This window comes from Thunnus albacares, chromosome 16, assembly GCF_914725855.1.
Source record: "Thunnus albacares chromosome 16, fThuAlb1.1, whole genome shotgun sequence".
Lineage (NCBI taxonomy): Eukaryota > Metazoa > Chordata > Actinopteri > Scombriformes > Scombridae > Thunnus > Thunnus albacares.
The window spans coordinates 25729558-25752500 of record NC_058121.1 but is presented as its reverse complement, the minus strand read 5'-3'; the positions used below and the strand labels follow the sequence as shown (position 1 = coordinate 25752500).

The 22943-nt window shown below is 38.0% G+C and overlaps 1 protein-coding gene across 2 annotated transcripts in view; it reads left to right on the top strand.

Moving 5' to 3' along the window:
• Positions 1 to 3808: 3808 nt before the first annotated feature.
• LOC122965419 (serine/threonine-protein kinase D3-like) overlaps positions 3809 to 22943 on the top strand; it is a 58075-nt gene continuing 38940 nt past the window's right edge. Inside the window, exons 1-2 of one of the 2 annotated variants that reach the window (XM_044329501.1) lie at positions 3809 to 4078; positions 7870 to 8549. In XM_044329501.1, coding sequence (XP_044185436.1) covers positions 8262 to 8549 — 288 coding nt within the window. In that variant the 5' untranslated portion in view covers positions 3809 to 4078; positions 7870 to 8261. The remainder of the gene's footprint in view (positions 4079 to 7869; positions 8550 to 22943) is intronic. The other variant, XM_044329503.1, reaches the window with a different exon arrangement.

The window sequence follows — 22943 nt, the reverse complement described above, 5'->3', positions numbered from 1 at the left end:
ATGACTATTTCTTTTAGGAGAAATTGGTTCACCTCCTTAATTGCATAAATGAGGGTTGCAGCTATGACATTCTTACAATATAACGGGCATGACGGTACATAAACATGTTAAGCAACATTGTTTATAACAGCCGAGTTATGAGCAGCACTGAACCTTGCAATCTAACAGGAGAGTTGACCATGAACAGGGCTTAAGGACAGAGCCAGCGGGGGATCCCTGAAAGCAGCATCCACCTGAGGACATGGAACACTGATTCTCCTTCTTGTCATCGTATAACCTGGATGTCCACTTACCTGCCAACACACAGTCCCTCTCTGCCTGCTTTTCACACTAAGCTGGCCTCCTTTCACTGGGCCCAGTAGAGCGTACTGGTGTCACTTTGCTGTCAGGCTCCACTGACAGAAGAGGCTGCTGCTCTGAGATGTGAGAGGGGGAAAAACAGGAGATGGTGAGTGATTGTGGTGTTAAAGGTTATGGGTCACAAAAGCATAAGCATTGGTGGGATTTCCCATTGGCATTTGCATTTACTTTCACACACTTTAATTTTGGAGTTCAGTTTAAGCCTGCTTATGTTTTGAACTGAGGAATATGAAGTTTCAGTAATTTCTAACCATTGTAAATACAGATACTACAGTATATTGTCCAAAGTGATAACCACAACACAGACTGTGGTATTTATGTAAAAATTATACACAACTTTTCATGATTTTGTTGATCAGAATTTGTTAAATTATTTCTCATGTTTTGTTTTCTGACAATAGTGACATAACATGTTCATAAATCATTTGTTTTGTTAAGATTATGAAAAAAAAAGATTATTACCTCCATCTTGCAATCTTCTAGACCACAAAATATCAAGGTGTGGTGGCGAGAGGGGGAGAGAACTATATTTGATGAGTGAAGAAGAAGAAGATCAACTATGCCACTTGGGGAATTGCACCTCAGGAAATATTTATTACCAAATACCAATAACTTCAAAGTTCACAATCAAACAGCACAGATGCAAACAGTTTTCTCGTGATGTTGAAATAATGATATTGTAATCTCGAGAAAACAAGCTTGTTATGTTGGGATAACAAAATATATTTTGTCATAAGAAAACAATCTTCACCAATATCCACTCAGTGCTCAATAATTAAATTCATTTATTCTTGTCTTTGGCCTCCAGATTTTTTTATAGTTTATTAATCATTTTAATGATGATTAATGTTTCTTGTTCTCAGGTCTCTCTTGGAAAAGAGATCTTAATTTCAATGAGACTGCTTGATTAAATAAAGATTAAATAAAATAAATAATTCTAATTGATTTTAATGAAATGAACCATGATTCTTGATATTTACATGCAAACACACACAGGATGATCATACACACTTTATCAGGATGCACCGTAAAGGACATTTGTGCATACATGTGTGTTTGTATCACAGCACAAACTTGTTAAATCGCTGACTCAGGGCATCCAAACATCCTTAATGACTCATGAATAAATGACCTATATAATAAAGACCTAATAGAGTTATGACATTTGAAAGATTAATACTCTCGATAAGAAAATACAACAATCAGTTCATTGTTTCTCTGGTTGTTCTAACTTTATTCGCCGTTTACTTTCTCTCTATTACTTTCTCCTTCCCCTCATGTGACCTTTGACCTTTAGCTTGCATTGTGAGGTGTTTTCATCTCATCCTGGCTCTGAAAACATGAACAGCCAATCTCTCCGCCTCAGGATTCCTGTCGCAGGAGGTTTGTACCCTGGTAACCGACCCTCAGTGTTTACCCTGAGCCAACGGTAGCACTGCTGTGGACAATAGATGCAGATAAAGGCGCCTGAACAATATATATATTAACATTCACAAGAGCTACTCAGGAAAATGCCTCACAGTGTACTTCACTCTTTAAACAATAATAACTTACATTTTTACTGTATCTTTAAGGGTGAATCTGACATTTTTCTAAGATCTGGGACCCGTTTAAAGCTTATTTTGGAAAGATTGATTATTAACTAATTATTTCCTGTGTTTTTTAATGAAAAAGACAGTTTTTTCCTCTTTCATTTATTATTATTATTATTATTTCACCATGTAATTTTGCTAATTATGTGTTTTCTACATACTCTGTGTACTCTGTGTGTGTATGTATTTGTGTTTTGCTACATTTCTGTTAGCTTGTTTCACTGACAGTGGTTCAATTTCTTGAGCTGACTTGAGTATTTTCATTTTATGCTAGTTTTACTTTCTACTTCACTGCATTTATTTGACAGCTTTAGTTACTTTCAGATGAAGATTGTACATAAAACAACATAAAGATTAAACCAGCGGTGCCCTTCACAAAGCATCTGTGTGTATTTGAGTCTACTTTTGCATCGACTCATCAGTATCAATAATGAGCTTTGTTAAATTTATTTAATATATTAGTCACAGCCTGATTTTTACTTTAAGTAAATTTAGCTCGTAATACTTTTCCTTAAGGAGGATTTTTTCATGCAGGACTTTTACTTGTAATGGAGTATTTCTACATTGTAGTATTGATACTTTTACTTAACTAAAGGATCTGAGTACTTTAAATAACTGCTGTTAATTTACAGTTATAACAGTTATGAACTCCACGCCGCCTGAATTGCACTCTGGGTGATGGAGTGCTTTCGATCAGGAGATGGCGCCACAGAATTATCTGATAAAATTTAATGGAGGAACCGGACGAAGATTTTCTAACATCTGACAGATGTATCACTCTGTTGCAAAAACAAAAAAGTCAATAATTTTAGGGAACAATAAAAAGGAAAAGCTCCCCCAGACTCCCAGAGAAGCTAAAGTATCCCGTGTCTCAATAGTATGTCTCACACTTTACATGAGTATTTCCATGTGACGCTACTTTATTCTTCCACTCCACTACCTTTCAGAGGGAAATATTGTACTTTCTACTCCACTACATTTATTTGACAGCTTTATTTACTTTTCAGATGAAGATTTGACACAATGGATAATATAACAAGCTTTTAAAATACAACACATTGTTAAAGATGAAACCAGTGGTTTCCAACCTTTTTGGCTTTTGACGTCTTACAAAAAGCAGTGTGTAGTCGGGGTCACATTTCACATGTCTATGAGTTGTTAACAGCTCCACCAAATAGTGATTTTTCCCTCTAAACTTCTCACATGCTTTCATTTCAATAAATGATCAAATGATCCAATATTTCAGCAAAAATCAAAGATTCAAGAAAAAAGTCCAAAAACTGAAAACAGATTTGTGTATCAGAACTTTGTTTTTTCTTCTTTCCTCTCCCATTAATCATCTCATGACCCCTCAGATTTATCTGCTGACCCTTTGGAGGGGCCCCGACCCCTAGGTTGGGAACCACTGGACTAAACTAGCTAACTGTATATAAAGTAGTGTAAACTAGCTCCACCTCCAGCAGCTACGACAGTAACATGCTGCTCTAACACTGATGCTTCACTATTAATAATCTAATGATGTCATATATAATAATATATCAGTTAGAGGGACCAAACCACTACTTTTACTGCAATACTTTAACTACATCAAGCTCATAATAGTTATGTACTTTTACTGCAATACTTTAACTACATCAAGCTCATAATACTTATGTACTTTTACTGCAATACTTTAACTACATCAAGCTCATAATACTTATGTACTTTTACTGAAGTAGGATTACTTGTTATTGAGTATTTGTACATTGCATTCCTGGTATTTTGTGAAAACGTCTGATTTTCAGATGTAGTTTTGGTTTGCAGAGACTTCAGTTGTTCGGTCTCTAGAAATCCCATCAGAGTGAGCTCTCTTCCCGTCTCTAATATCTCCGCTGTGAGTGTAGTTAGTGTGTTTGTGGCTGTGTTAATCAGATCCGCATGAAGCTGGAGCTGCTCGGTGTGAGTGCTGCTCAGCAGGGAAGTTTGGAGAGAAAAAAAAGTGTGACAGTTTCATCTGCCCGCTCCAGCTGTGGCTCCCGGGCCCGGAGGACCGAGCGGACGAACCGGGACTCCGGTCGTTAAATTCAGCCGCTGAGAGGTCCAAACTGCCGCTGGATGGAAGCGGAAAACCCGCCCTGCTCTAAGAGGTGCTGCTGCCTTTAAACTTTTCTCTTCATCTGTGTAACCCAGGACATCCTGTTGCTTTACTTCATACAGTTTACTAATACGCAGTTATTTTAGTTTATTCATAATGAGCTAATATGATTGATAGGCTTATTATTATTTGCAGTAGTGTGTTTTGGTGTTGCATTTGTTATTTTTCTGTTCTATCGCATGTAACTATTTTTACAGTAAATCTGTTCACAGCAGTATTGAAGGTAAAAAAGTCAATATTCACTGTAATGAGTCAGATGGATTATAATGCGGGTCTGTTTAATTAGGACCGACTGCGATCATATGATGTGAGGATTTTCATATTACATGTTTGCCTCGTTTGTTATATTATTATATGTTCGTGTAAAGCTGAAATTGTGCTTTATAAATACAACGTGGATTGAACTGAGGTGAATATAAGAAGTTTTAACAGTACAAAGAGATCTTGGTAGTTATGCTTTTTGAACACGAGAGTCCTGTCCGCCTGTTTTAACCAGACTTAAAGGGTCTATTAACCCCAATTAGCATCTAAAATTAACAAATTGTGTGACTTATACCTAATGGAGTCTAGCAATACAGACCATTGTGGTTGTAAGATGGGTTTTTATTTTGCAATTTGAGCATTTTATTTGCTGCAGTTTCACCACATGAAAGTCACTGTATGTCCCTGCAGAGCTACAGTGTGTATTCTCTGTATGCTCTAACATGATACCGTACAGTTTAATATCAGGTGTAGGGCTGCAACTAATGATTACTTTTATTATCAATTAATCTGTCAATCATTTGCTCAATGAATTGATTAGTTGTTTGGTCCATAAAACGTCATAAAATGGTGAAAATTCGTGATTAGTGTTTCCAAAAAGTCTAAAATACAACCTCACATGATAAAAGATGACAAGATATTCAGTATTCAGAGGACTAATGAGATGATCTCGGTGGGTAGATCCAGGTAGGCTCAGTCTCACTGTCGTCTTGTTTAGTACATAACATGCCAGACCTTCCCGCCTGTTTGAACAAGACCCAAATTAGCCTGCAAAACTGATTTTCTGACTTACACTGAGTGGAATCTAAAGCAATACACATAGTTTTAGTTGTAAGTCAGAAAATATGTTGCTTTTTTTGGGTTTCTTTATTTTGCACATGTTAAAATCAACAAAGACACACAAACAACAAGAAATAAAATCAATGTGCAGGGAGAGGAAAGAAGCATAGGAGGGTTATTGATTATAATAACAGTAAATAAATATTTTAAATATGCTCTAAATGGCTTTAAAGGCAAAGAACCCAGTGAGAATAGTAGCTGCATAACTGGACTCCGGTCCAACTGAAATCTGACCTCTGGTTGTCAGATGTTTGGGAAGATGAAGATCAGATAATTGTTTGGTTGAGTGAATGTGAGAGTTTAGTTTCAAAATGAGACCTGAAATGATCTGGAATTTTTCCCTTCCTGATTTGTATCTTATATATAGAAGTACAAACTTGAAAAGTGTTAAGGTCATAGATAGTTGAGAAGTTGAGTTTCTTGAGATTGAGAAGCTGATGTGGAGCAAAGATCTGAGCGGGTTGCAGTTCTGTAGAAGAAAGATTGTGTGAAGAGTTGCGGGAAATGTGCAGATTATACTACAATATGAAAAAGAATGTATGAAATATGCAAAGAGTACGAAGACAGTGTTTGTCAACAAAATAGCTTAATTTCCTAATTATACTGTACTGACATACTCTCTCATTATACCAACTAAGGCATGTCGTTACTCTCAAGTCAGATCTTAGATGAGTTTTGACAATGTTTTTTTTGCCACTGTAAATAATAAAATTTTATTTTTTTAATATTTAGAGACAGTTTGTTTACTTTAAACCATTATGTACAAGCAGATAAACCAGAGTTAGCATTAGCATTAGCATTTAATTTGTTGCTCGCTGTTTGTTTTGCAGCAGTTTCACCAAATGAAACGTAGTGTAATGCAGCGGAGGCGTATACTCTGTATGCTTTAAGATAATACCGTATGGTTTAATAGTCGTGAATGAATATATGCTAACAATATGTTGGCTTACTGTATATTGTTTTCAGAATATTTACATAACATAAACATTTTTAGCAGGCGTCTCTCAAATTTTGTTGTTTAACACTGAACTTTATTGTTAATTTGACAGCAAATTTTAAGTAAAAGTAGGAAATATAATGATCAGAAAAATAAAAACATACATGTAGACATTAACGCATTGTCAAACTTGTATATGTACATAAATTAATTGGCAAAAACATATGAAAACACAGACTATAAGTTGATTTCTTCCTGCGTCGCTGCCAACATTTAAACAGCTGCCAGTTTATCAGTCTGACTCTAATTCTCACCTCCAGTTAAAGTCCCTCAACATGAGATTAAAAAGGTGAATTTAAAGGTGTCCTCCTGGTACCTCCGCATCAGCTGTGCTTCATGTCAGGCCCCGCCTCCTCTGGGGGCGTGGCCTAGGAAGGTGTGGCCACAATGTTGCGTTCATGTCACATGGGAATCACCGCAATTATAATTACAACTGTGAAACTGATGTTTTCTTAAAGAATAACTTCACACTTTTTTTTGCACGGTTCACATAATCATATAAATTCCAAAAGTGTAAAAAACACATTTTCTGCTCAGTATTAGCTTGTACGCGTCTGCTTGGATTTGAAAGTTGGTGACTTTGATGACTTTGGCGTTCCCCTGACCTGAGCCACCAGCAGGTTTAGTCTAGTTCTAAAAGCCTAACGAGGGACGGGGGCCGCAAATTAGCTTTAGCTGGATGCCCTGTAGCCTGTACCTTACATTGCATCGCTAATCTGTATGCAACAATAAATTAATAAAATAAAAAATAAACTAATTCTGTGAAATATTTAAAATGACAACTGCTTTATGCACACAGTCATGGTTCCCGTACACCACCAAGAGGTTCACATTTTTGTTTTTTAGAGAAATGTCTCAACAACTATTTGATGGATTCGCATGAAATATGGAACAGATATTAATGTTAACATCAGGATAGGGCTGGGCGATATATCGATATTATCAATATCGTGATATAAGACTAGATATCGTCTGGGATTTTGGGGAGCTTGTTAGACTGTTATATCTATCTTATGAAAGCATTAATAGTCATCCCAACAATATCGTCATAATATCGATATCGACATATTGGATCAAAGATATTATCACATCTGATTTTGTCCATATCGCTCAGCTGTACTTCAGGAGTAATTGTAAAAGTTTGTGAGTAAATACCTGAAAATTGTGGTTTGCTCTAATTAGCAAATGTTAGCATCCTAACACACTACTGAGACGGTGAACACGGTAAACACTGTGTTCACTTTGTCATTGTGAGCATGATAACACACACAGAATCACACACTCTTAGTCTTGTTATGAATAATAACCCAAACAGTCTCACAGTTTCCTTCAACAGTACTGCAGGGTGATATCTTGATATAAATCTTCAGAATATTCTTACAATATTCCTGATATTACATAGACGATGACACTGATCACACATCACACACATTTCCTTTTATCCTTTTGTGATGCTAAATTTGTAAAGACTTCATTATGTTTGATGGTACTTTAACCATCCCCATAGCATCACTATAATATATTATACACATTTCTTAAGTGATTCCAGGGATATGAATGTAATTTTTTTGCTCAAATTTCTAAGGATTTCAGTATTTCTATTGAAACTACAAGGTGCTACACATTTATTCACCTGCGCTGCATACAGATACAAAGAGATTAACATGCTGTTTAATTCTCAACAGATGCTGCCAGTGAAAACAGCAAAGAGAAGCTACAGATCTGCAGCGTTTCAACGTTGTTTTCCGGCTTCTGTCGTCGCTTGCAACGCAGTCCACAGTTTCAGCCAGCAGGAGGCCTGAGGATTGAACTGTTATAAAACTCTTTAAAGCTGAACTTACCAGGATCTTTTAATTCAGAGATTTTTTTTTTTGGTTTATTTCTACCTCAGAGATGCTCGGCAGTGAGAGGAAACCTTCCTTGCAGGATTTTAGCAGCGAGAAATGTGAATTGAGGCAAAAGAAGGGACAGAAAACGCTCGGCTGACGAACAAACCTGAGCAGTCGGACGCTCTTTTTGGATGTTGCTCGCCCACGACGCCTTTTTACTTCCAGGACGACGTTATAGATAGCAGCCAATGTCGGCCGATAATAGCCCGCCGCCGCCGGCCTCGCCGCGGGGTCAACCCATCCTCCCTCAGCATACGGTCCCGCCCACGCCGTCGCCAAGCCCGCCCGCCACCATCTGCAGCCAGCTGTCCAACGGTAGCCAGACGGCGCCCAGCCCCACTAACTCACGGAGCTCCATCCACGGCGTCTCCTTCCTGCTCCAGATCGGACTCACCAGGGAGACGGTCACCCTCGACCCCGGCGACCTCTCGCTGTCCGCCGTCAGAGAGCTCGTCTGCTCCATCGTGGATCAGAAGGTAAATCACTTTATTCTGGCTTCTGATCTGAGAATCTAGTGGCTATTTTCAGTCTCTTGCTCCAGTTTACTGTGTGCCGAACCATTCACTGGTGTCTTTAGTCCACTGAAATACAATATGAAACATATCTGGCAGATAATATAAATGGTTCGCAGCCTTTTTCTTATAAAAAGTTAACTGCCTGTATGAGATAACAAACTGAAGGGGAGGAGGGGTGCTCCGCTGTGTTATTAACGTCTCCAGCAGTGGAGAGCAGCCTCTCTGCTGCACCGTCAGCTCTGGGGGAAAGACGTTGCTGTCTGAGACACTGAGCAGCTGCAGGTTTTTTTTTTAGATGAAACAGACTGAGCACCGAGTTATTTTCTTCACCTCAGAGTTGGTTTAAGTTGTTAAATGCAGCAGTGTGTGATGGTCAGCTGGTCTCGTTTGATACTGCCGGAGTTAGCTGCTCCGCTCCGCTAACATTAGTAGTTAGTATACTTCACATTCGTCTCACAAAAGTAGTTATTTACTCATTAAATCAAAATAAAATGCTTGCAACCCCCGCCTTTGGTGAAGATGAACTGTGGCCCGGTTTTGCCTTTTCATTCTGTTATCAAGTTATTAGAAAATCGATTTTTGACGTTTGTGAACCGATGCAGAAATTGTCCACATCAGGATACATCTTAGAATCGATTTTCCCCCACCCCTATTCATAAGCATCTCCTATTTTTCTTGAAGTATCAATTAATCAATTTTTATTTATATAGCACCCAATCACAACAAAAGTCATCTCAGGGCACTTTTCACATTGAGCAGGTCAAGACTGTACTCTTTAATTTCCCGACAATAAAACTTCTCTGTTTGGTACGTTTAGATTCACTCACCCACTGACCAGTTAGTTAGGTCACATGACTCTGACGTTGCCCGCCATAACCTTTCATTCATGTGAGAATCAATTCTCACACCTCACATGTAGTTCAGGGGCTTCCGCTGTCACGTCGACTTTATCTCTCACAATCTACTGGTTTCACCGCTCGCACTGAAGGCACCACCTGTGTTTACTGCACAAGATGCATTTACCCAACCCTCCACCAAACACACACACACACACACACACACACACACACACACACACACACACACACACACACTGCAGGAAACCTTTGTCTGTTTTGCAGAGCATGATGTTGCTCTCAGTTCACCTCCCAGCAAACTCCACTGTTACAGCTCTAAGCTTTCAGCGATTGATTGTTTGGTTGATTAATGGATTGATTGGTTTAACATGTTTGCTGTAAAACTGCTTGGTGTCTGACCTGCACCAGCACCTGACTGGGCTTTGTGTCTCGACTTTACCCGACCTGTAAAAGCTTTTTTTTTTCCTTCTGGATAGCAGCAGTCTGTATTTCATGTTAGAAGCTGTTGGTGGGATTGGACGTAGCCAGCAGCGGCAACGGTGGCGGCGCTCCCTGCTGCCGCCCACAATGCTGATGATGTTGCCACTGGGTAGAAGATGCAGCGGCAACCGCTCGCTGTCTGAAAGCACCTTTCAATAATAGTGGATTAAGTGATTTGTCTATGGCTACGTTCACATTACAGGATTAATGCATGTATCCGGCCCTGGTGTGAACACTGTTGAAGTCCTAAACTGCCTCTCATGTGCAGATTTAAATGTGCGTACAAGAATAACAAAAATAACGTGACAGTAAAATCATAAACATGGATGACGTGGCTGTTCTAACATACATGTACAGAATTATTTGTTGTGGCGAAGCTTCTCCATAAATGTACAACAAATTTGAAACTTTCTCATCTCTCCATTGATCCCTGTTGTTGTTGTTGATGTCCTCCATGTTTACTCTTAGCGGGCTCTGAATAATGACGACAGGCGATATGCACATGCCAGGCATGTATTAAGATCTGGATACCACGTTCAGAGATGATGCCTGTTCATGAAAGTTGCTCTGTGGTGCAAGTCTGTTTTGATTCCACCATTTTTCCGCAGGCTTCCTCACACTTCCTGGTTTTCGAGCCCATAGAGCATGCTCACTAGAGTCTTTCTCCAGTGCTGGCCAAGCCGGCTAACTCCCTGTTGGCTCCTCCTTCACTTGAATGGGGATAAAATAATTGAATCACCCGGCTCTTCTAGACTCTCCAGATGTTATTGGACCAAATGGATCAAATTCTTTGATAATAAAATGAGACATTTTGCTTAGAAAAATGTATTCACCGTTTTACAGCTGCTCCTTTTCCAAAGAATGCTTTTTGGGCCAATGTACATCACATGATGGAAGTTGTAATTACACAGTTTGGCCACTATGTCAAATAAGCTTCAAGGCCAGGCGTTGTTCCTCATGCATGTGCTGAAAAATAAGATCTGAGTCAGCTGGAGGCAAAAAAAAATTGGATTTGGGCCACTTCAGCATATGATGTGAACATAGCCTACAAAAAGACAATGGTAAAAATTAAAATTTCCATATTGTATCAACACATCTCTCTGTTGTAGTATTCGGGGTGTCAGTGGAGAGTTTCCTGCATGAATAGAAATCTTTTGGGATTTAGTGGATTTTTTGCCATCAAAGTCGTCAGATTTTCAGAACATCTAAACCTTTTATGGCCCTTTTCATCCCACAATATGAGTGTTTTGGACATAACAAAGAACAAACTGGTCATTTAAGCTGTTGTTATGCTAAAAATGTAGAGTTTGTCCAGAGGGTGGAGCTAAGGTCATGAGGTTATTAAACCCAAAAGTAAAGTGTTGGACAATCTGACCATCATCATCACCATCCACATACTTTCACTTGTCATCTCTTGTCACACTCTGTGTTTACAAGCTCAGTGGAGGAAAAGACTTTTCACAGAGAATGTCTCTTCCTGGTTGGTGTTGCTGTGTCAGCACTCTTCACTTCCTGTTTCACAGCCGTGTGTAGTGTTGGAGAAGCAGCTTGGGGGGGGGGTTCAGTTTGGTTTTCAGTGCTGCGGACTGTTCTCAATGTGTATGAACAATTACAACCTGGCAGGTAAAATGTTGTCATGTATTTTGGGCTAAAAGAGCTAAGAGAGTCTCTGAACTCTGTAAACCTTTTTCGTTTTTAAAATTCCCACCAAAAAGCACTTTAGAAGTAACTTTAGTGGCCAAATTTTTGAGAATTTGGGGTTTTTCCCATTCACTTCAATACAATCAGTTTGTTTTGGAGCAGCTTTTAGTGGCCATTAGAGGAACTGCAGAAGGAAAACAAGCTAGCATCCTGTGCTACCTTGTAGTGATAGAGGTCATTGTAGCATGTACGACATCGTCCAGCCTACAACACTGTGTGTTTAATATGCAGTTAGCCTACTTAGACAAGTCTTTCTGGGTGTAAATACTTACGTCCCATAGAATAATGAATGGATAGGAAATAAACTCCGGTCTTCCATAGATTCCTGCTGGAGGACCCAATGACACTTGTTGCCGCGGCGGATACAACACATCAGTGGGCTGAACGGAGATGCTGTGCAGGTGGAGGTGGAAGACTGGCAGCTGAATATAATCATGTGGCTAATAAACTGGATGGATTTCCATGAAATTTAATACAGACAGTCATGATCAGAAGATGAATCCCAATGAGTTTGGTGACTTTTCCTCCAGCGCCACTATGAGGTTGATTACTGTGGTGTGGAGTGAAATATCTCAATAGTTTGCCACTTTGTGTTTAGCATGCTAACACGCTAAACTAAGGGTTGTTTCACACCTGCACTTTTTAGTCTAGTTGAATCAGACTCTGGTTGGTTTTCCTCCTCGGTACGATTCGTTCAGGCAGATCTGAACACTGCAATCCTACTCCGACAAAAACAACTGCATAAAGACTCTTTAGAGGAGGTGGTCTCGATCTGCTCACAAACAAACTCTGGAGAGGTTGGTTTATGGTGGGAACGTGATCCGCCTCCATCTGACCTAACTACCAGGCATACTCAGCGAGTTTGGGCAAAACGGCTCCCGTAGCCAGGTGAGCTTTGCATGTTGGGATGCGGATGAGTGAATTGAACAGTTGCTGGCAGGTAGCAGCAGAGTGAATTGAAGTCCGACCTGGACTAGTGCAATGTAGTACATTATTTAGTATGTAGTAATATTTGGCTAGTGGACCTTCTTCAGGTGTTCTTCCTGTGTTTACATTCTTGCTCCCGCCCCAGACACATCTGACCAATGAGAGGAGAGAACAAACTCACCTGGCTGTTAGTGATGCATTTTGGTTCGCTTGGATTTTGAAAAGAAACTGAACCAAGTTTACCAACTCATCCACTGATTCAGACCAGATCTAACCAACTATAGGTTTGAGAAAACCCTACGAACATGGTAACATACCTGCTAAACGTCAGTGTGTTAGCATTGTCATTGTTAGCATGTGTTTAGTTCAAAGCACTGTTGTGCCTGTGCAGCCTCACAGAGATGCTAGCACGGCTGTAGACTCTTCATCTTGTTAACATTCTGCTCAGAAGTTGTTTGATCTACAGACACTACACAGCATGTGTGAACATCACAGTTACCTGGTGATCTTAACGCATCCATAACTCGTAAGATGGAGGACACAGCGGAACGAAATTATTCCAGGTCAGCCTACAAAATGACATCAGCACTGGAATGTTCTTTTTCCTGCTTTTGTGTCGACATCATGGAGCTGTGAGCTCCGTCTGTGGGTGGATGGAAGCCTGAGGTCTGATTTACGGCTGTTATGTCACTCCTGTGTGTGTGTGTGTGTGTGTGTGTGTGTGTGTGTGTGTGTGTGAGGAAGGGGGGTTGGTAGGGAAGTAGGGAAGTTCCCCTCCCCTGTAGGTCGCCACATTGACCACCCCCTCCGTACACACACTCTCACAGTCCCGTCACGGATTGTGTAATGAAACTCTTTGCTCAATATTTTTGATATCAGCATCGACTCAAAGTGCGTCTGACGAACCCACAGAGAATAACCACCAACTCTGCAGCTTTGCAGAGCTTTTTTAACCTCTTTTAGCTTTTAGTTTTGGTTTTACAGCATTTTTACTGCTCTGGATCTGCTGGATGTGTAAGCATTTATTAACAAATTAGCCAGAACTTTATCATTTGATAATATGTTAAAGGCATCAAGTGGACAAAAATCCATCTAAATAATAAACTAAATATTTACATCTTGAAACAAATGAAAATCTTCCTGTAAGATCTATTTTCAGTGAGCTTTTCTCATTTATTTGAAGGATTGTCTTGAGCTGAGTGACAGTAACCTGCACAATGAAAACACTTTAGGAGAAAAATAGCTATTCTTGCTGCTTTTGAAATATGTTACAGTTGGTATGAAAAAAAGTGCAATGCAAGCTCAAAACACTCAGTTGGGTAGCTCTGAAAATATATAATTCTATGTACATGTTTAAATCAGCCACCTTTGCAGTTTAGCATGTTTTCATGAAAAAGAGACTTTATTCTTGTGTTCTTCATTTACATATTTGTTTGCCAGATTTGCTTAATTTCCATATTTTTGTATAAACCAACAAAATTCCCATAAGTTCTTGTGATTCCATTTTCTTCCTTTGGGAACGTTTTAATATCCAAAGATAAACACTTATTCTCCTTTTGGATTTGAACGTTACAGTGATTAATGCATGTCATAATTTCTCACTTTGTCATTTTGCTGCTGCATTTTTTTACCCCTCAGGAAACATAAATCAAGCAGCGAAACTGAACTTGACTTTATGTCTTTACTGCTACATCTGTGTGAAATAAGGAAAAAAAACATAATCTCGGCTAATTTTCTGTGTCATTTCTCTTTGTTCTGTTAGTTGAACTTTTAATTTTTTGGGCTCATGGAAACTTAAATTTTGGCAAAGAATCAGTGAAGAAGAGCAGCCGAGTGTCCTTGATTGTCCAAACAGCCAGCGCTCGTCGGCGGTGATGTCATGAACCTGGAATCTGAGAGAACGAGAGAGAAACATAGAGAGAAGACGGCAGTTTGTCAGCGTGAGACAATACAAGCCTCTAAAACATCTCCAGAGTTTAGCTTCTTGTCTCCGCACATCATCGGCGTCTCGTCTAATCAGTGCCTCCCCGACTCATGTTATTTAAAAAGTGTCTTTTGTGTTTTATTAAGTCAATGACGGACAGTTTTTTATGGCTGCACTGTTTATCAAAGGGACATTTTTTAGATGTCAGAGAGACAGTGTTGAGCTCATCTGTTTACTTACACTTTGACTTCTGCTTCACAGTAGACAGACTTGATCCACCCCCGATTTAGCCCTTATAGGCAATATACAGACATTTAAATGGTTTATAACACACTTTACTGTAGTTGTCAGCAGATATATTAGAGTTAGGGTTAGGGTTAGGGTTAGGGCATCAGGGCGTTAGGGTTAGGGCATCAGGGTGTTAGGGTTAGGGTTAGGGCATCAGGGCGTTAGGGTTAGGGCATCAGGGCGTTAGTTAGGGTTAGGGTTAGGGCATCAGGGTTAGGGTTAGGGCATCAGGGCATTAGGGTTAGGGTTAGGGTATCAGGGCATTAGGGTTAGGGTTAGGGTTAGGGATAATGTACTTATCAACAACTATAACTCCTCCTGTTGGCACCCAGGCTGCTGTATAAACACACATGAATGACAATACAGTAAAACACAGTTGTAATAATATAAAATATGTCTTCATAGGAGAAGTTGTAATGATGTCCTTTATATCTGCTTATGACTAGTGTGTTATAAATATTTGTTAATGTTTATGTAGTGCTTATAATGCTAAATAGGAAAGTGTTTTTGATATGAAAATACAGAATTGAATTAAACATTGAATAATACGTAGAATACAGAATATAACAAGATCTTGGTTATAGTAAATGGAACAACAATAAAAGAATAAACGGTTGAACAAACAACACTGGTGAAACTTAAGATTATTAGGCACAATTAAAATATCAATACATAAAAAATCTATATAAACAGGACCAAAAAAAAAGGACTTATTTAAATCTAATCTTATTTATTTCTTGATAAGCTTAAATATTCCAGACCAAACATGCAGCAATCAAAGTTAAAGTTTGGGAAAATTCTCAAAAACTAATCTGCTTCTTCAGGATCGTGTGAGTGCGGTTTGATCAGATTTAATTGACAGTGATCAAACAAAACCCACCAGCTGTTGTTGTCAGATATTGTGAAATGAAAATATTGCTAAACTCTGATTTGTGCTCTGATGAACATGACATCACCCAGACAAAAACACAAAATACGGAAAATCCCTCTCATGTAAGACTTCATCAGTCAGAGTAAGGAGCTGATGGAGAAAATAGAGTCATCTGGAACTTCTCTGTATGGCTGAAAGAGTGTGAGAAACATTTCTGACTGTCTGAAAGAAATGAAGCAAACAAAGTGAAGGATTCACAGAGTCTATGCTGGTGAGAAAGAAATTTGATAGTGTAGTGAAAATAATTATTCTAGTGTTGAAAAAAATACTATTATGTCATTTAAAGTAAAAGTTTAGCTCATTTATGGAACTTAAAATATGGGGAGCAGGTTCATGCAAATGTTAAAATGTGACAAAAATCTAAAAAAAAAATAAGCTCTGGTGTCATTTACAATTTTTTTTTCTTTTTTTTGAATAGTAGATGAAGTAAAATATGTTCAACATATGATGAAAAAATACACAAAGTGCCACTTCTATAAAAGCAGCTTTACTGTGAACAGGAAGACATAAAAAAATAACAAGAAGAAAAAAAAAAAAAAACATGAACGACATCGAGAGCAAATTAAGACATAACAGATAAAATATCTGTAAATAAAAAGCCATCATTTAAAACATGAAAAACAGCATCTGTATCTGTTGCTACGGCAACCTGAGGGACACTTGTCCTCCACTCCCTTTCTCCCATTAGCTGTGCTGGTTTCCATGGCTACCAAGGCCAGGTGGTGGTTCAGGTGGAGAAGTGAGTGATGGTGAAGAGAGACTGAGAGAGAGAGAGAGAGACGGAGCTCGACCCGCCTACGGAGCTTTTTAAATGCTCTGCAAATGTCACATGAAACCTTGTGATTCCAGCTTTCATCGTTTTTAACATCAATTGAAGGGTTTTATTCGTATATATGTGTGTTAATTTCGTTTTTTACCCAAAACACCAGAGTCAAACATCACTCATATCAAGAGCAAATAGAGAGAAATACAACGAAAAACAAATCAGCTATTCAGTTTGTTTAATGGCTCAAATGACACGTCGGATACATTAAAATTACATTATTAAAACTGAACCCCAAAAAAAAGAACGTAATATTTTGTTTGTAACTTCCAGACCATCGTTTTATGATCTGACGTCATTTGTTTGTCTTCCAAAACCATCAAAACTAAAATTAATTACAAAAAAAAGCTGTTTTTCTGATATGACACTGCTGTGGTTAAAGAAATCCCTTCCAGACATGTTTTAAGATCTGAAGATGCTCTGCTTTGAATAATAAATTGCATCTAATATGGTTTTTCAAAAAAAACCAAAAAAGAAGAAATGATCTCGTTAAAATCCTCAAACTTACATCTACACTTACATTACATTTACTACACAAATATACATAAATATATAACTATTTTGATGATTGATTAATTGTTTTGAGTCATTTTTCAAGAGAAAATGCTAAAATGACAGCTTCTCACATGTGAATATTGTTTGGTTTCCTTAGTCGTCTTTGGGTTGTGGACAAAACAAAACATTTTGAGTTGCATCTTTGGCTTTGGGAAACATTTATTGACAGTTTTCACTATTTTCAGGCATTTTGTAGGCAATACGACTTATCGATTAATCAAGAAAAATAAAAGATTAATATATGATGAAAATAAGCTTTAAATTTAGGCTTAAAAACTATCTGGTTACCTGGTTATGGTTCAAAGAAAATCGTTGACTGTCGGTTAGAACTGCAACGATTAGTCAATTAATTGATTAGTTGATTGACAGAAAATAATCGGCAACTATTTTGATAATCATATAATCATTTAAGTCTGTTTTAAAGGCAAAAATACCAAGAATAATAATTACAAAAAAACAATATTTGCTGGTTCCAGATACTCAAATATGAGAATTTAATGGTTTTCTGTGTCATACATGATGACTGTTATATATAAAAGACACAAAGATGGCAGCTTGGACTGAAGGAAGTTATAACAGCCATAATTAAGTATTTACTGACATTTTACAGAAAAGGAATTAATCTGAAAAATAATCCTGAATCGATGATGAAACAATCTTACGAGTTAAAGTCATTTAACACATTTAAACACAGAAGAGCCGCTAGAGGACTTTGTCATTTTAACGTAAATACATGATGTTTTTGGTCATTTTCTGAAACTTAAGTGTTTGTTTTTCTCTGGAGGACATCAAATGTTACCGGACATTTTATGGAGATGTGATATTTTCATCTGACAGCAGCCATTAGTGTCTGATGTAGGTTTACAAGGACACCCGGTGAACGGGTTCGTTTCTTTCTTTCTGTCTTCCTCTTCCACCTTCTCTCTACTCGATTAACTGAATAACTAAACAACCTGATCAATAAGTGATCAAACATCCTCCAAATAGTTTGAAAAAGCAGATGATTTATCAGCTTAATTAGTTTTTTTTTATCAAACTATTACTAAAAACAACAGTAATTAAGTATTATAGTTTGTGTTTTTTATGTACTACATTTGGCAAATTATCATTATTTCGCTTTCTTTCTCCTACCTTTTCATTTCTGTGTCTGTTCAATGTGTATAACTTATATGTTTTTGTATTGATTAGGATGTTTTACACTAATATCACGTATGATTGTCTTCCTTACAACAAGAAACAAGTGATTAGCAGTAAAAAATTTAAATGTACTCAACAAAAAAAGGAAATTGTGGTCATAAAACCCATTTTAGCTGCAGTTCAAACCATCAAGAATACATGAAACTGGATTATATTAATGACAATGACAAAAATATGAATTAAAAGGACCGCTAAGCTAACCTAGATTTAACAATAGTATGAGGTTGTTTTGATGTTATTTAATGGTAAGTGAAGAGGTTTTAATCCCGTCATTAATTTTCTTTTATGTAACACGTTTGAATTAACGAACATTAACATCTGTCTGACTCTTATGCAAACTTTTTAAAATCCCGGCTTAACTTTACAGACTCCATTTGTCGTCTCATTTAATAAAACCGTCCTCGGTAAAACACCACATTTACATCTGAGCTCTGATCCTGAACGTCACACACAGCTGCCGTCTAAAAAACACTTTTAATCCTGTTACAGCTTCTCTTTAAGTTCTGTAACCTGACCTGGTTTTATTCCTCCAAACTGTCGAGGTCAATGAATAAATGCTCATCTACGCAGGTGCAGTTCCTCTAACGGCCACTAGAGGTTACAGGGAAAACTGTGTTGAAGTAGATGAAAAAAACTTTTTCAGAAACATTTTTCACGAGTTGTTTGACGCAAGAACTAATTTTGTTTCCTCTTATGTGATGGTGTAATAATTAATTTAACTCACAGCAGCCAATCAAAACCAATTAAATCTTTGCATAAAGCAATAACACTGTCCTACTATCATAAGCAGAGCAGACGGTCACACTGAGCCTGATTGCATCCTGCTCCACAACACAAGAGCCACAGATCTGAACAACAACCAACATTAGCTTCCCTGCTAAAGTCTCCTTCTTATCTAACTTACAAACATGAACACACGTCTCGTCCTGGACCGTAGCTTGTTGAACGAGGCGCCAAACAAACATTCACCAGGGAAAAGTGCACCGCCAACGTCGTAAATTACAACCCCACAAGACTCGAATCGCCTGCAACTTCCACTTTCATTATTATTATTTATTATTCTCTCTACCTTGTTTCTTTGTTGTTACTCATTAGTCAACCCCTCATAAACATGATTTACTGAACCCGACACGTCACGTCACAAACACTAACACAACTCGTTAAACTCAGCCTCCCAGTTCATATCAGCCGTTTCGCTGTCTTGTCTTAATGTCTGTATGTTCTGACACCGTCCAGCTGCCTTGTCTTATGTTCCTATGTCTTTTTGTTATGTTATATCCCAACAATAAAAAACAAACAGACAAAATAAAAACCCAGCATGTTAACGTACCTGTCATTTTGGACCCGTTAGCTGCTAACAACACTGTTTACTTGTTCTCTACGGTGTAACACCGACACTCATCCTGCCAGCTGCCGTCAATCAAACACATGTCAGGTTTCTATCCAAGTGTAGCACAAATTTTTAACCCAAATTTCACAAAATCAATAAAATAAAATGAACATGTGTTTCCATCCACTACTGTTTTGTGAATATTAATTGTTGAGCACATCGAAGTAAACAGTCGGTGGCGCTGATTCTCCTGTCGAGTGCCGTAAAGCACAAAAACAAGAAGATGGCGTGACGTGTCGATGTCATTGATAGAACAACAGTCAAAGCTGAAGTGATAGAAAATGTGATACACATCCTGGTGACAGAGAGCATGATGGACAGTGGAAATGGAGAATCTTGAGGATGTTTTTTGATAACAGCTCTGTGTCAGTTATACAGACACGTATTGAAGAAGAGACGAAGAGAAGAGCTTATGGACGTTTAAGTCACATGCTTCCTGTACGTCGTCATTTATTCACTAAATCTGTTTCCATTGCACTTTGTCACATTTTGCTTTTATAGAAACTTTTCCACCTTTTTTCAAATTCCCAGAAGTTCTACACACGTCTTTATTTTTTAAATGTGCAAATTGAAAAAGTGCATAAAACAGGGTGGATGAAAACCCGCCTACAGACACCGACACACTCCTGAGACAAAAATGGAGTATTTCTGATATTTCTCCAAAGATCTTTTTTTCCTTCTTCAATCATAAAAAGTGACCAGCACATTTAAAAGAGACGTTGACATTATTTTTGACTGCTGACAGAGTGACAGTTGGACTTAAACAAATGTTGAATGATAAGAAACTAATTCCTCCTTCCTCCTCAGGTGTAGAGATTACTGTTGGGCGTTGTTTGAAAATTTTAGATACTTGTCCTGATACCTGAGTTTTAATACTTCATATTAGATAAGGGCATAATAAACGTCCCTGCGTTTGTATATCACAGGAGTGCAAAAGTCACTTTTAAAATACATCCAGCTGACAGCAGCTGTTAATGTATAATGAAAATAAAACTGACCTTTCACCCCCCCACCCCCCCCGCCTCCCTCCCCCCCACCTGCTTCCACTGTACCTGTTGTTGCGATAAGAACCAGGAAGTGAGTTAGTTTCCGTCGACATCGCTGATGTCATCTGCTCAGAAACAGGAAATGAGTTTGGGTTTAATGTTTACTTTGTTCCGTCTAACTGGTCAAATCTAACCAGGATATCTGACGCTCATTTGCATCCAAATTGTCAGGTTGGTTGACATCTTAAGTAGAGGACACAACGGTCTGTCATCAGCTGTTTCATAAAGGGTTACAAACTCCTTGTAGCTGCTTTAAAGGAGAACAGTGTTTGTTATTTTGACATGATGAAGTTTTTTAAGATCATTTTCACTAACAGACAGATCCTGTTAATGACTGAAGCCTGAATAAACCAGAGAGTTCATTAGTTAAACTTTAGAATATAATTTATTAACATAAAAATAGAAAAACATAATGTAAACATTTAACCATGCAAACATGGCTTGGTTTAGATATATCGAATATGTCACCGAGTCTACTTTCTCCATTTCCAATATGTAATTGAGTCATTGCTGAGAGGAAGGTCTGCATTCATCTTCCTCAACAGAATAACGTCTCAATGAAAACTTTGCAGACATGTTTTATCTTCCGTAACAAAAGACGTTAACTTGCCTTGTTAACTTATTAAAATAGTTGTGACATTTAAAGCCGTGATGTCGTATTTCAATAATCATACCCGCTGTAACTCTCAGCTTTTGTTTGTCATTGTGGTCATTCTGCTGTTGAATGAAGCCAGGAGGAAACAATGAGGTCATTTAACACACACACACACACACACACACACACACACACACACACACACACACACACACTGATGTATCTGAGGAGGGAGGATGTTGTTGTGGTCACAGTGACAGATGTAGAACATAAAAGCACAGTATGTGTGTGTGTGTGCTGGTCATTAACTATAGATAAACAAGCATAGCAAGGCACTAATATGGTTAAATGTAGTTATGACTTAAAGGGGATATATTATGCTTTTAGTGATTTTCTGTTATTTACATACTGGTCAAAGTTCCAAAACTTGAGGTGAACGTATGTAAAAATGCTGCCAGCGAGTCAAAAATCAGGAACTCAGCCTGCTCCGAACGCTTCGTTTGCAAAGTAACCTCTACTTCCTCCTCTCAACGGCCGTCCGTTATGTAGTCTTTGTTCCTGAAGTTGTTCACGTGTCCGCTCTCGTATTTCAGATCTGTTTCAACTCCCATCACGTATTTGAGAAGTTACTACTCAGAGTGAAGAACAAGAACAAGAAGTCAAATCTTGCTACTATAGTTTGTTTACGTAGTCAGCAGAGCCGCAGGAAGCTGACCAATCAGAACAGAGCGGGGGCCTTAAAGAGACAGGAGCAGCCTGTTTCAGACAGAGGCTGAACCGAGGGGCTGCATAAAAGGCCAGTATAAGATAAATAAGGAGTTTTTAACTGTAAATCATGCAAAGATAATCCAGATATAAAAATATAGACCTGAAAATGTGCATAAAATCCTTGTTAAGCTATTGTTCTCCATAATTGCGTTGTTATTTCTACAAGCTTACATCAATTCATTTTTGTATTACTTGGGAGCAGCAGAAACCAGCTGTGATGTATTATCACCTTATAAAGTTGTTATGGCAGCGGTTTACTGTTGATGCGCAGCAACACAAGCATTTATTTGGAGGTAGTGTACAGTTAAGTTGCAGGTTGTAAAACAAACTAAAGAAACGATTAGAAAAAGGCCTAAAAAGCTCTGAAAAACTGAGGGGAAGTACAGTCACATGATATTACTTTTTTTTTTGGATAAATTGTTAACCTAAAAATATTGATTAGAGCAGATTTAAAGTCTTATTTTTGTAGATATGTCTGTTTGTTTTCAGTGCAGATCATTATTTTCAAGAATCTAGTTTCATGTCGTCGTTGATGGTTTCAGGACATTTCTATTAGGCTTTTACGAGAACAGAAATTACTTGATAAGTTTCGATTTGTTTAATAAAGGTTACAAAAGGAGCACTGTGGCATGTTTTGGAACACAAGTAAAACAAATTGACAGTAACTGAAGGGTATAAATGACCAATTCATGGGAATGAAATCAGTATAATGAGGTCATAAAATACAAATTTGAGCAAATGATGTTTTCACTGCTCTTACTGGGCTCCACAGACTTGCAGTGAAAGCTGCAGTAGTTTAATTTATTCTCTAGAAACACCAGAAAAGAGAAGGAATGAAGTATTTAATTGTCTTTTATGACTTTTCTCTTTTTC